Genomic DNA, 13,612 nt, shown 5'->3' on the forward strand with positions numbered 1-13,612 from the left:
ACACAGAAACTGCAGAAATTTCCAAGAACTCACGCTGTGGATGGGAACAGGTTTTACACGGCCCCACGGTGGGCGCCTGATGATCCTTCCTATTGACCAAAGCGCTGGAGCCTTGCCTCGTCAAACCTGGATCGACTTCTGCGCCGTGTTAGCCTCCGTCCTTCACCGCGATCCACCTCAAGAACCTGCAAAAGACGGAACGGCGCCGCTGCGGCCGATCACGCTCCGACGCCCAAGTCAGCGATTGAACCACCAATTACTTAGAGAAAAACTCAAGAACTCTAAGGAACCGTGCCAAGTTCTCTCTCAGCGTACTCTCGTTCTCATAGTTGTAAAGAAGTAATCTAAACGCGTGCGTACCTCAAAGTTCGTTGGAAACTCTTATATACCTGGGCACTTTCTCTCTCCTGACAGTTACACATCTGGACACGTGTCACCATTTGGAGCATCCTTGACTTGGGCACCACTTCTTACTCTTCAGGCTTTTGGCTATGTTACTTACGCGCGGAGCGCAAAGCTGCCTTGGAGCGTGATCTCTTCTGAGTGGCGAGTTCGGGTGCCTTCATATACACCTTCCCTGTGGTCTCGCCGGCCGCCTTCATGATCTGCTCTACCTGCTTCACCGTGTATGTTCAAGTAAGCTGTCTCCCGAGCTCATCCTCTGGCTAGCTGGGAAATGACTATCTGACTTCATCTTCGGCGATGTCCTTGTTTCGGCGATCTCTAACCACGAGGTCGTCTGGGTTCGCATCCGGCGACCTCATCTCAATACGAGCTCGGAGCACGCCAACTCAATACCTGGTGACCACTCGAGCCCCCCGACTTCCTTTCCTTCTGCCAGCCATGGGCCCCCGCTCAACACGCCTTCATAATAGCTTGCTGCCACATCATCACTCCCGACTACCAGGACGGTACACTAGGTAACCTAGAAAGAAGGTTTACAAAATTGGAAGAAAAATATGTTGATATGGAGAAAGACAAAGAAAGTAGAGTCAATCAAGTAGAAGAACTCCATTTGCTACTTTTGGAATAAAAAGAAAAGGTGATTGAATTACAATCCAAATTAGAATCCCCTTATAAGTTTACATATGTCCTTGAAGTTATCAAGAAGTTGAGGGAAGAACCAAAGGCCAATGACAAATATCTATCATCTTTTGTTATTATTGATGACAGTGTAGGAAATACTTTAGACATTCCGACTGCAGGGTTCAATAATTTTTTTTGTGGCAATAAGAAACTTGGTTCATATATTGTACTTGAAAATAATGGTTCTGATTTGGGAAAAGACATTAAATGGAATGTTGTTGGGGCATCATATGAAAGGGATATATGGTCTAATCATTATGCTACAAGCTCATTGAAGCCAGAGTCTTCCTTAAATCCTTTCAATTCCAATGGTAAAAGTGAAGAAGATTCTATTTGGGAACTAGAAGTAATTCAAACCCACTACATGGGTTGTTGTAGTGAAAAAGACTGAAGTTGCTTTTAATCCAGAAGAGTGTGGTGGTTGCTAGGAAAATATTGGAGGCAGTTGGGGTTAGGAAAAACATAAAATTGGAAGTATGGATTACAATAAAAAAAAACAATTTGAATGAAGAATAGGAAAGATTTAAGTTTAAGGGAGGAATTTGTTAAGCATTAAACTCAAAGTCACCATCAGTTTTTTTAAAAAAAAAATTGAATGACCAATTATTATCTTTAATTCTAGTTTTGAGTTTTGAGTGTCATTTATACTATAGTTTTAAATGTAATTAATAGTAAAACTGTTATCAAAGAACACGGAATTTAATAAGTCCATTTGAAAGAAAAAATGAAATAAAATATATTTTATGTTCAGATACCTTGAGGGAGGGGGAAGGTTTTCCACGAAGAGAGATGGAGTTGTTAACTGGTGAGATCCAAAATCATGAATGAAGGATTCTCTTTGTTATGATCCAGAACCGCTATTGGTGAGGAAATGTCATTGTTTGTTATACTCTTTTTACAGAGTTTTAGTTCAGGGCTAGTTTTGTTTGAAAAAACATAATAGTTTTTTTTTATCTGAGGGTCAGATTTTGTTTCAAAATAGAACAGTCGTTCTATCTGAACCCTAGTACCAAGGCTTAATATGTTTATAACCCCTTTAAAGGGGCTATGGTGCAGTTAATGAATATTTACAGTGCCAGTGTTGTTGATAGTGACCTTTAGTGTGTGAGAGTGAGACCACTGAAGTGATAGCTTACATTGTCGTGAGTGTCTATGAGGAACCGACTTAGAGGTGAGGTTCTTTTAGGGGAGATTAAAACCTTAACAAGAGGTATTATTTAGTTCGGGGAGATGGTAACTAACAAGGAGCTGGAAACACATGTTTAATATTTGGAGAAACTAGTTGCAAATTCATAGGAACCAAAAAAAAATCTTTATAAAGCTTATAATATGTTGAAGATTTAATTTCGTCTATGAGTACTCTTCAGCAAAATCAATCCTCTTCTTGCACCAATGAAGATTATGGGGAGCCTTTTTCTATTGTTCTCGATAAAACTCAGTTGCATTTTTCATCTTTTGATGAAACCAATTTTCGTTACTAGAGGGACAAAGCTAAACAGTTTTTTGAATTGGAAGAAACATAAATTTATTAACTAGCATGGTTACTACTTCTTTCTATGGAAGGAAAGCTTTTACGTGGCAATGTCCTTACATTAATATTTTTTTATTTGTAGCATCAATCTTGGACACAGATATTGAAGGATGCGGACCACAGATTTGACGATGTAGCCTTCCATGATTCCGTGGTTGAATTGCCTCGGTTAACACAGGAAAATTCTTTAGGCAAATATTTAAAATTTTTTAGTAATATTTTGGATAGAGTAATGATTTCTGAAGATATTGCTTTTGACTTTTGTTCTGTTAGGTTTAAAACGAGAATGGGAAAATCGGTGCGCTTCCATATACCATTTACCATTCAAGAAGTTGTTTAGTTAGCTCGTTTATAAGAAGAGGTGTTGCAAGAATGACCAAGAAAATACAAGGGATTTCGCTTGGTAGTAGAATCAAAATCATTACTCCAAATCTTGGTTCCAGTCATAGTTGAACAACAAATTTGCTTTTCTTACTTACTACTTTGCAGTCAAATTTTGCAGCGAGTTCTCAAAAGTTTGTGATAGGGAGAGAGTCCAGAGTGTTGATCAAGAGTGATCAAGGGTTTTGAAGAATCCAAATCCAAGATGTTTGATGCAAGGCTGATGTTGTTGTTGTGTTTTGGGAGGGATCTGGGTAGAATAGAATGTGATATACTCCTTTGTTGAATCTAAAACTAATGTTATTTAAAACCTTTTAGAAAATAAAGTATTTTTCCAACTAAGTGAAAAACAACCTGTTGTTTTGTCGAATCAACCGGTTGTTTTACTCTTAGGAGTTTTGAAAAGGTTGAAAACTGTTTTAGTTTGGTTGACTTAACTGCCAAACCAAACAATCGGTTGTTTCGTGGTTTCAACCGATTGTTTCTTTGAAAAATCCTAACAAAATTTTGTTTTGGTTGTTGAATGTGCTTTAAATGATTTTCAAGTGAATACGCTCCTTCATTAATTGCTTTGACCAATCTTTGGAAAATATAAATGGTTTGTTTATGTTTTCAAACAAGTAAGAGAAACAGATTTGAGTTTTTCAGTTGTGACAAAGTTGATTTCAAGATTTGAACATTCACATCAAACTTTGGGTTTTTCAAAGAGAGTGGAATAAGATTGCAATTGTATTGATTTCAGTTTGTACTATGAACAAGTGCTCAACCTACTACATTTCTGGTGTTGTGTTGCCAAGGAGTGTTGTGTGCTCTTGAGGTGGTCAAGATCAATACTCTTGGTGTGTTTTGTCAAAGGGAGTATGTTTCTTGAAGAGTTCAAGGTCACTACTTTGGTGGTTTGTGTGTTGTAATCTGGTTTGATTACTTAGTGGACTACCCAGTAGTTTTTTGGGGACTGGATGTAGCTTTTGGCTTAAGAGTGAAGCAGTATAAACTGTTGGTGTATCTTTCTCTTACTCTAAACTCATTTAAATTCTGTTTTAAGCTTTACTGGTATAAACAACCGATTGTTTTTCTGTTGCTTTGTTATTTTATTGCTTATATTCTTGGCTAACTTGTTTCATGTTCTGGATTCACACAAAGAATTTTATTAAACCTTGAAAAGTTTTCAAAAACCTCTCTTAAACAATTCACCCCGTTTAAGGCCATATATTCTAACACAAAGGATTATGGCAGTTTTGCAAGGACAAATAGAATAAAAACCATAACACTAAATCTAAGGTATTGGGCAAGTTAAATGAAATTTTTGTTGCTCAAAATTAGATGGAGGAAGGGAATGATTCATATTTTTATAAGAATTCTGATATCGTAGCCCATGTTTGGAGTTAATACCATAAACGCAAGTGCATGTCACCACTAATGTAGTATCCATATCCATCTAGAGAGAGGGAGTGGTCGGGGAGACGTGGTGGCTTGTTCAGCTTCGGTTGCGGACAAAATGGCGGACACCTCCTTTTTCTTCACCAACTTTCCCGAACATTTTCTGGAGAGAGATCTTTGGAAGGTTTTCCAAAGGTGGGGAAGGGTTCTGGATGTTTTCGTCTCAAGAAAACTCAACGCAAGGAACCAAAAGTTCGGCTTTGTAGGGTTTCAGGGAGTGAATGACGTCTTTTCTTTGGAAAGAGAGCTGTATGCAATCTGGATTGGCACCTGGAAGCTGCAGGTGAACCTTCCCAAATATCAAATGAAGGATGGGCCAAGGAAGCAGAGGAATGAAGGGCCTAGGCTCGGGTGGATTCCAAAGATGAACACAACGCATCCTAGGGAAGCATGGAATGTGAAGGGAAAGCAGATGGAGCAGTTTTCGTTTGCTCAAGTTGTTTCAGACAGTGTAGTCAAGAACGGAGTTGGTGAGAACGTAAACAGTTTACAGGGGGATGAGAAAGTTACTCAGATTACAGTGGAATTAGAGCAGGATTCTTGGCTGGAAGGAATTTACGTTGGTTGTTTTAAGGAGTTTCCATGCATGCAATTGGTCAAGGAGAGCTTTGTGATGGGAGGTTTTAGTCTAGTCAAATTGAGATATCTTGGGGGAATTGCTCTGCTCTCATGTGGCGAAAAAGGGAGTCTGCAAAAGATCATAGCAGATAACAGAACATGGTTTGACGAAGTGTTCTCGTCGGTTACGCCTTGGGATGGTTCGTTTGCTTCGAAAGAACATTTTGCTTGGATACGCTGCAGAGGAATCCCGTTACAGCTGTGGTGCAATCAGATTTTTTTTAAAGTAGGGGCTGTGGTGGGGGAGGTGGTGGAGATTGATGAAGCTACCGAGAAGAGAGAAACGTTGGAGTTTGCATGATTTAGGGTTAAATTGCTGGTAAGCACCATTGTCAATATGGTGAAGAAGTTTAGTATTAACGGCTACGTGTGTAAGGTGACTTTCGAAGAAGAGATGACTTTTCCGGAGATATATGTTGGCAGGTGGGATGGTGGTGGCTCTAAGGTAGACACCGAAGCAAGCTCAGTTGAAGATAGCTTAGGGGCTAGTTTGTGTGATTCTGTGGATTCGGGGTGTGGCGCGGCCGGAGACGGAGGAGTGGGCGACCCCGGTGGAGGAAGAATGGGGGTTGAGGAGACGGTCCAAGGCAAGCTGGGTTCGAGTTGCCTTGGTAAGGAGCGCAAGCTGCATGAGGGGTTTGTTCAAGAACAATTAAGAGGGTCATTGGTGCACGGCTCTTTTAGTGGTTCTAAGACAAAGAAAGTAGAGCCAACATTAAATGGTGAGCTGGCTTTGCCCAATGAGACCGTGGCAGCAGGAGATGAAAAGGCAGGGAGACTTGTAGATGCCGAGAATACTGGTGAAAGTGTGCTTAAATGCAACAAGAATGACCCAATAGGGTGCGTTTCCAAAGTGGTTGGAGCGGCTGCGGTTCACGAGGAGAGTGTTTATGGTGCGGCGGATGCTGGAAGTGGGCCCCCTTCTCTTTTAAAGGAGAGCTTCCCATTTATTGGATGCTTGGAAAGAAGAGTAGTGAGTGGGAAAGACGAGGATTGGGCAATTAATGGGCAGTTGGCATGTCCGATAACTCTGAAACAGGATTCAAGGCTCATGTGTCTTCCAAACAGTGTTAAGGAGGACGCCGCAGACAGGTTCGATTCGGTCTAGACGGGTTTTGTAAGTAGGGTTGAAGATTCTTTAAGGACAAACCCATCTTTGGACGCAGTGGAACAATCTGGGGCCAGGGTGGATGGAGAAGGAGATGTTGGGTGCTTGATTCTTAACGTTGACAAGTTAGAAGATGAGGAGGAAGCAAGGAGGACCGGGGTTTCATCTTCGAGGGAGTGTGGGAGGTCTTCACCTCCGGGAGGAACGTCAGCGGGAGTGGAAGGCTGTGTGGAAGGAGGGGACAATAGGGTTTCTTCGAAGGGTAGGTTGTCGAGTCTGGTTGGAGAAGTAGAAGGGAAACATCCCTCGGTGGATCAAGTTTTTTTGGTTCATCAAACTGGCACTTCGTCGAATTCTATTTTCACTTCTGACAGTGCAATTGAGAATTGTAACAGGATCTTCTGGGTAAAGACCGATAAGAACGTGGCTGCAGGTGTATGGGAGGTAGGGAAAGAAGCAGGGTTTTCGTTCCCTGGCCGAGATGAAGTAGTTTTAAATGGCATTTATTCACTATCTAATCAAGGTGGAGTGACTACAAGAAAGATGTGGAAAGAAAGGAGTAAGTTTGTCAATGAAGATTCTTAGTCTAAATATCAGAGGGGTAGACGGAGCAGTGAAAAGGAATTATGTGAGGGACTTGATCAGCAGGGAGCAGGTAGACATGGTGTGTTTACAAGAGACGAAGTGTTCGGATTTTAGCAGGGAAAAGGTGTGTCTTCTTTGGGGGACAAACGAAATGGAATGGGTGGAAAACAAAGTTGTTAACAGCGCAGGCGGAGTGATTACGATGTGGAGTAATAAGTCGTTTCAGTTGTCCAGTTATGTAAATGGGAGGAATTTTATGGTGTTAGAAGGGGTTTGGAAGAGGGGCGTCGGAACCCACGTAACTATTGTGAATATTTATTGTTCTGGTTCTTTAAGGGAAAAGAAAGAGATGTGGAACGAGGTTAGTGGTTTTAGACAGGGTCAATTATCAAAGGTTTGGTGTATCATTGGGGACTTTAATTCTATCAGAAGGCAGGAGGAAAGGAAGAATGTGTTTTCGTCTTCTGACTATTCTAGAGAAATAAAGGGTTTCAATGATTTCATCGAAAGTTCAGAATTGGTAGATATTCCGTTGGTGGGTAGGAAGTTTACTTCGTTCAAGCCCAACGGGTTGGTAAAAAGCAGGATTGACAGGGTGTTAGTCTCTAAGGAGTGGTTGGATTTTTGGCCAAACAGCCAACAATTCGTCTTAAATAGATCAATCTCGGATCATTGTGCAGTTATTTTGAAGGAAGTCTCAGTGGATTGGGGCCCGAAGCCTTTTAGATGTTTGGATGTGTGGCGGAAAGATAACAGGTTTAAAGAGTTCGTGAGATCGAGTTGGTCTTCTTACAAGGTGGTGGGAGGGGGAATTTTTGTGTTTAAAAGAAAAGTTGAAAAAGCTAAAAGTAGATTTGAAGGTGTGGAACAAGGAAGTCTTCGGAGATGTGAATCAGGCTAGCAAGGAAATCCAAAAAAGGTTAATCGAATTAGACTTTCGTGATGACGAAGTCGGGTTAGTCGAGTCTGAAAGGGACGAAAGAAAGTCGTTCTTTGCTAAAATTACCGAGTCCAAGTCTAAACAAGAGGCGATTTTATTTCAAAAAGCAAGGCAGAGTTGGATAAAGCAGGGGGATCTCAATACGAAGTTCTTTCATTCTGCGGTAAAATGGAGAAGGGCAAGGAACCAGTTTCATGGTGTTTTCGATAATAACAAATGGTGTGATAATAAGGAGGAGGTAAAGGTTAAGGTCTGTAAGTTCTTTGAAGAGAGGTTCGCCAGGAACGATGATTGTCAGGTCAGACTGGACAAGGTTAGTTTCAATACTATTTCGGAAGCTGACAATGATATGTTAGTTGGTGCTTTTACTGAAGAAGAGGTCATAGCAGCGATTTGGGGGTGCGATAGTTCAAAAAGTCCAGGCCCCGATGGGTTTAACTTTGGTTTTATAAAATCTTTTTGGGATGTTTTGAAGAAGGATGTGATGGCGGCAGTGAAAGATTTTGCTGGTTATGGTTCTTGGACAAGAGGATCAAATGCATCGTTTCTCTGTTTGATACCAAAAGTTGAAAATCCTCAACAGCTGGGGGAGTTTAGACCTATTTCTTTAGTAGGCTGTCTGTACAAAATCATCTCTAAAGCGCTTTCCCTGCGTTTGAAAAAGGTGATTGGAAAAATTATTGATATTAGACAGTCGGCTTTTCTTGAAGGAAGAGGTTTATTGGATAGCGTGCTCATTGCAAATGAGGTTCTAGAGGATTACAAAAGAAAGAGAAAGCGATGTATTTTTTCAAAGTCGATTATGAGAAGGCTTATGACTCAGTGAAATGGGACTTTTTATATTACATGTTAAGGAGGTTGGGATTCTGCGATCGTTGGATTCGGTGGATAAAGGGGTGTTTGGAGTCAGCGTTGGTGTCTGTCTTGGTAAATGGAAGTCCAACTAAGGAGTTCTTTCCTAGAAAGGGTCTCTGTCAAGGCGACCCGCTTGCTCCTTTTCTCTTCCTCATTGTGGCAGAAGGGTTGCCTGGGGTGACAAGGGTAGCAGAAGAAAAGAAGTTGATTGACAGTGTGGAAGTCGGAAAGGATAAAGTAAAGGTAAATATGTTACAATATGCGGACGACACATTGTTCTTCTGTGAAGCAAATACCAAAAGTGTATTTAGTATCAAGGTGATTTTGCAGTGTTTCGAGCTCTCTTCTGGTTTGAGGGTTAATTTTGCGAAGAGTAGGATTGGAGGAACTGGGATGGATCAGGGCACGCTTCAGCGTTTTGCAGCGATTCTTAATTGTGATACGATGGCATCTCCGTTCATATACTTGGGAATGCCAGTTGGAGGGAGTCATAAACGCAGTGCTTTTTGGAATGAGGTGATTGAGAAAGTTCAGGCCAGACTAAGTAGGTGGAAGGGAAGGTGTTTGTCGATGGCTGGGAGGATATGCCTGATTAGGTCTGTGCTTTCGTCTATTCCGTTATTCTTTATGTCACTTTTCAAATTGCCTTCTGGGTGGCTGAGAAGTTGGTTAAGATACAAAGAAATTTTCTCTGGTGTTGGGGTGCAAATAGAAGGAAAATCACTTGGGCTTCCTGGAACTTGGCTTGTAAGCCTCGTGAGTTCGGGGGGTTAGGTATTATAGATCCAAAGTTGTTTAACTTGGCTTTGTTGGGAAAGTGGATTTGGAGGTTGGGTTCGGCCGAGGGTGGCCTTTGGAAGGAAATTCTCATTTCTAAGTATGGTAGGTGGAGATTTTTGGGAGAGGAAGGAAAAGGTAGGAGTTGTTCTTTTTGGTGGAAAGATTTGAAAGAGGTTTGGCCTTCGGAGGGTTGGGGGAGAAGTTTCGAAGATAGTTTTGAGTGGAAAGTAGGCGACGGGAAGGATATTTATTTCTGGAAGAATAGTTGGCTGAAGGGCGAGGCGCTGAAGAACGTTTTTCCAAGACTGTTTTCGATTAGCTCCAACAAAAACGCAAAATTGTTGGAGTGTGGTTTTTGGTCTAATGGAAGATGGGTTTGGCAACTAGCTTGGAGAAGATCGTTCTTCGATTGGGAGAATCTGATGGAGGATCAGATGAGCCAACTTCTGCTTGGGGCTGGGGCTGCCCCAGGAGAGGTTGATAGTTGGATTTGGAAGGAGGGGGGTCTCCAAACTTTTACAGTTAGTTCTGCATACAACCTTGTCAGGAAGGACAATGAGGTGGATACTTCGCCAGTTTTTAGTAAGTTATGGAGGTGCAAGGCAGTTCCTTCTACAGTGCTTATGGCTTGGAGGGTGTAGGAAAACAAGCTTGCTACTAGGGTAAATCTAAGTAGAAGAGGGGTGCAGATAGAAAGCTTGAGGTGTGTTTTGTGTGGGAAGGAGGAAGAGTCTTGTAGTCATTTGTTTTTCGGGTGCAGTTTCGCTTGGCGAGTTTGGAGTTTATGTTACAGGTGGCTTGGGGTTTTGTTTGTGTCTCACATTGAGCCGAGGTTTAACTTCGATCAATTTAGGTTGAATATACCTTCGGAGTCGGTTCGTATTGTTTGGAACACAATCTGGGTAGGGGTGGTTAGTGAAATCTGGAGTCATAGGAATCGCATATTTTTCAAAGGAGGAGTGGCTGATGCGTCTGAAGTTTTTGCATTGGTACAAGTTAAAGTTTGGTACTGGGTCTCTACAAAGTTCCGAGGTGCTTCATTCTCCTTTTCTGATTGGTGTTTGGAACCAATGGTGTGTATGAGGTTAGTTTCCTGAAGTTATTTTTAGGTTTAGTAAGGGCATGTCTTTGTTTAGTTAGTTTTGGTGGCCTATAGCGGGTTTGGTGTTGAGTTTTATGTGTATAAGGGTTGAACCACCCCTTAAGTGGTTCCATTTTATTTATTTTTTATTGATGATAAAAAAAAATGTTTCTTTACATGCGCTACAAGGGTTGATGGTGGAAACACTTTGCAACTTAGTGGGATAATTAAAAAATAGAGAGTTCCCTTTTTTATGGACACAAGTAGTACTCATGATTTTATTAGTGAGAAGTGAATGAAATCTTTGGGATTAAAGTCGGTCTTTATTAGTGATTTTTCAGTAATTGTGGCATCTGATAAGCAATTGAGAATAACTAGACAATGTCTTGATGTTCAATGGAAATTCAATAATTGTACCTTTCAAACTAACTTTTTGGTCTTACCTAGTACTAATTTTAGGGTCATTTTGGGAATGCAATGGTTTAAGACTTTGGGTGAGATTGTTTAGAATTGTGCTCGGTTAACCATGACCTTCGACCATCATAGTGATAAGGTTATCTTAGTGGGTGAAAATTAGTCGTTTGATACTGTGTAATTTTCAAGTAAAGTTGTGTTGGGACAACCTATATTGTTGGGCATATAAGGTGTAGTTAGTTTTCAAATTGCAAGTAATCACAGAGTTATGACTTTGACTAAAGCTCAGATAAGACAATTGGACAAATTACTACATAATTTTGAAGTTTTTTTTAAGAATCGGTCAACTTCCACCACCTAAATGGTATTATCATCGCAATGTCTTAACTAGTGACATTCATGTTACTTTGAAACCTTATAGATATCCTCATAATCAGAAAACTAGGATTAAGAGACAAATATATCTACTAGGTTCATTAGGGAAATTTCTAGTTGTTATGCTTCTTCCCTTAATCCTTAATGTTATTCGAAAAGAAAGATGGTTCATGGCGTTGTTATACTGATTTTAGAAAAGTCAATGTTATGATTGTTAAAAACAAGCCCTTGATGGAAGATATGTTAGATGAATTACATGGGGCTACATATTTTTCTAAACTTGATTTAAGAAGTGAGTATAATCAGGTGAGAATGCATGAAGCGGATATTTATAAAAACAACTTTTAAAACTCATAGTGGTCTTTATGAGTAAGTGGTTCTACCTTTCGGTCTTAATAATGCTCCTGCAACATTTCAAAATCTTATGAATGACATTTTTCGCCAACAATTGAGGAATTTCATATTGTTTTTTTATGATATATTGATTTATACTAAGACTTGGAAGAACATATTAGATGTATAGGTATAACTTTAACTATATTACGAAATCATGTTTTACTTTTTAATCAAAAGAAATGTAGTTTTGCAAATACATAGGTAAATTACTTGGGTCATCGGATATTGGCTGAAGGAGTGCAACCTGATCCAAAAAAGATTGAGGTTGTTCATCCACAACCTACAAATTTAAAGGAACTTTGGATACTACAAAAGATTTATTCAAGGTTATGGTAAGGTGGTAGCACCTTTGACAACCTTATTGAAAAAAAATACGTCATGTGTTTGAGTACTATTCTTATTTGAAACAGATGCTTCAGGAATCAGGATTAGGGCAGTGCTCATGCAATCTAACCATCATATTGCTTCATAAGTAAAGTGATGGAACTCAAAAATCAATTGTTATTTTCTTATGGAAAAAGGTTATTTTATTTGCACTAAAAAAAATGGAAGCACTATTTTTTGGATTAATGTGTTGTGATAAAAACTTTAAAACATTTGTTAGAGCAACCTCCAACAGCCATGTTACAGAACTGGGGATTGGAAAAGCTAATAGGTCTGGACTTCAAAATTGTTGAATAAACTTTAATGTAATTTGTGGGTTTTAAAGTTAGAAGTTACTAGAACAGAGTAGAATGGGAGTTTGGATATGTAAAAGGTCAAAAGTTGGGAGTGGGATTTTAATTATGTTGTTAGTGGGATTTTAAGGCCATAATGAAGATTTTTTTATAAGAGCTTCCTAAAGCCTATAAAAAGGATTCTCTCTCAATTGTAATATGCACCACAGAAAGAAATACAATAGAGAGAAATTCAAAGAAGAGTGTTTTCTTTAGAGAAAATTAAAGTGTGAGTGATTGCTTGTTTTACAATTTGGTATCAAGAGCCAATGGAGAATGTGATGGGTCAAATACCGCTACCACGGTTATCGAAGGCGACCACATATGATAATTGGAGCATTCAAATGAAAGCTCTTCTCGGTTCTCAAGATACATGGGAGGTGGTCAAAGAAGGTTTCGAAGAACCAACAAATACCACGGGTTATACGGCAGCTCAAACCAAGGTGTTGAAAGAGATGCGATCAAAGGATAAGGCGGCACTATACATGTTGTTCCGAGCGATTGATAAGTCGGGCTTTGAGAATATTGCCAATGCAACTACTTCAAAAGAAGCGTGGGACATCTTAAAAAAGGTGTTCAAAGGAGCCAACCGAGTTAAGCAAGTGCGTCTACAAACTCTTCGTGGCGAGTTGGAGAGCATGAAGATGATGGAGTCAGAAAGTGTATCTGACTACATTACGCGTGTACAGACTGTGGTGAATCAACTCAGCCGAAATGGTGAAAAGTTGACCGATGCACGAGTTGTGGAGAAGATTTTGAGAACATTAACCGACAATTTTGAGAGTATTGTGTGCGCAATAGAAGAGTCAGAGGACCTAACGACGCTCACAGTCGACGAGCTTGTCGGTTCTCTCGAGGCACACGAGCAACGAAAGAAGAAGAAGGAGGAGGAAACACTCGAGCAAGCGCTTCAAACCAAGGCGTCAATCAAAGACGAAAAGGTACTCTATCCTCAAAATTCTCAATATAGAGGGTGTGGTCGTGGAAGTCGTGGAAACGGTCGTGGTGGAAAAGGCAGCAACCATGAAGGGTACTATAAGGAGAAGGAACAGTCGAGCCAACCAAATTGACGTGGAAGAGGACGTGGTAGAGGAAGAGGCGGCCGATCGAATTATTCCAACATCGAGTGCTACAAATGCCACAAATATGGTCGCTATGCGAAGGATTGTAACTCTGAAAAATGTTACAATTGTGGTAAAGTGGGGCATTTTGCAAAAGATTGTCGTGCTGATATAAAGATAGAAGAAACAACCAACCTAGCCTTGGAAGTCGAAACGAATGAAGGTGTTCTCTTGATGGCTCAAGA

The 13,612-nt window shown here is 40.3% G+C and overlaps 1 protein-coding gene across 1 annotated transcript; it reads left to right on the top strand.

Annotated features, from left to right (window-relative positions):
• The first annotated feature begins 4,496 nt into the window (after positions 1-4,496).
• Positions 4,497-5,357, top strand: LOC137815917 (uncharacterized). The gene has a single exon (XM_068619025.1). The coding sequence runs from the start codon at positions 4,497-4,499 to the stop codon at positions 5,355-5,357; it is 861 nt and encodes a 286-aa protein (XP_068475126.1).
• Positions 5,358-13,612: the final 8,255 nt, after the last annotated feature.

The sequence above is a fragment of the Phaseolus vulgaris genome, chromosome 1, assembly GCF_000499845.2.
Source record: "Phaseolus vulgaris cultivar G19833 chromosome 1, P. vulgaris v2.0, whole genome shotgun sequence".
Lineage (NCBI taxonomy): Eukaryota > Viridiplantae > Streptophyta > Magnoliopsida > Fabales > Fabaceae > Phaseolus > Phaseolus vulgaris.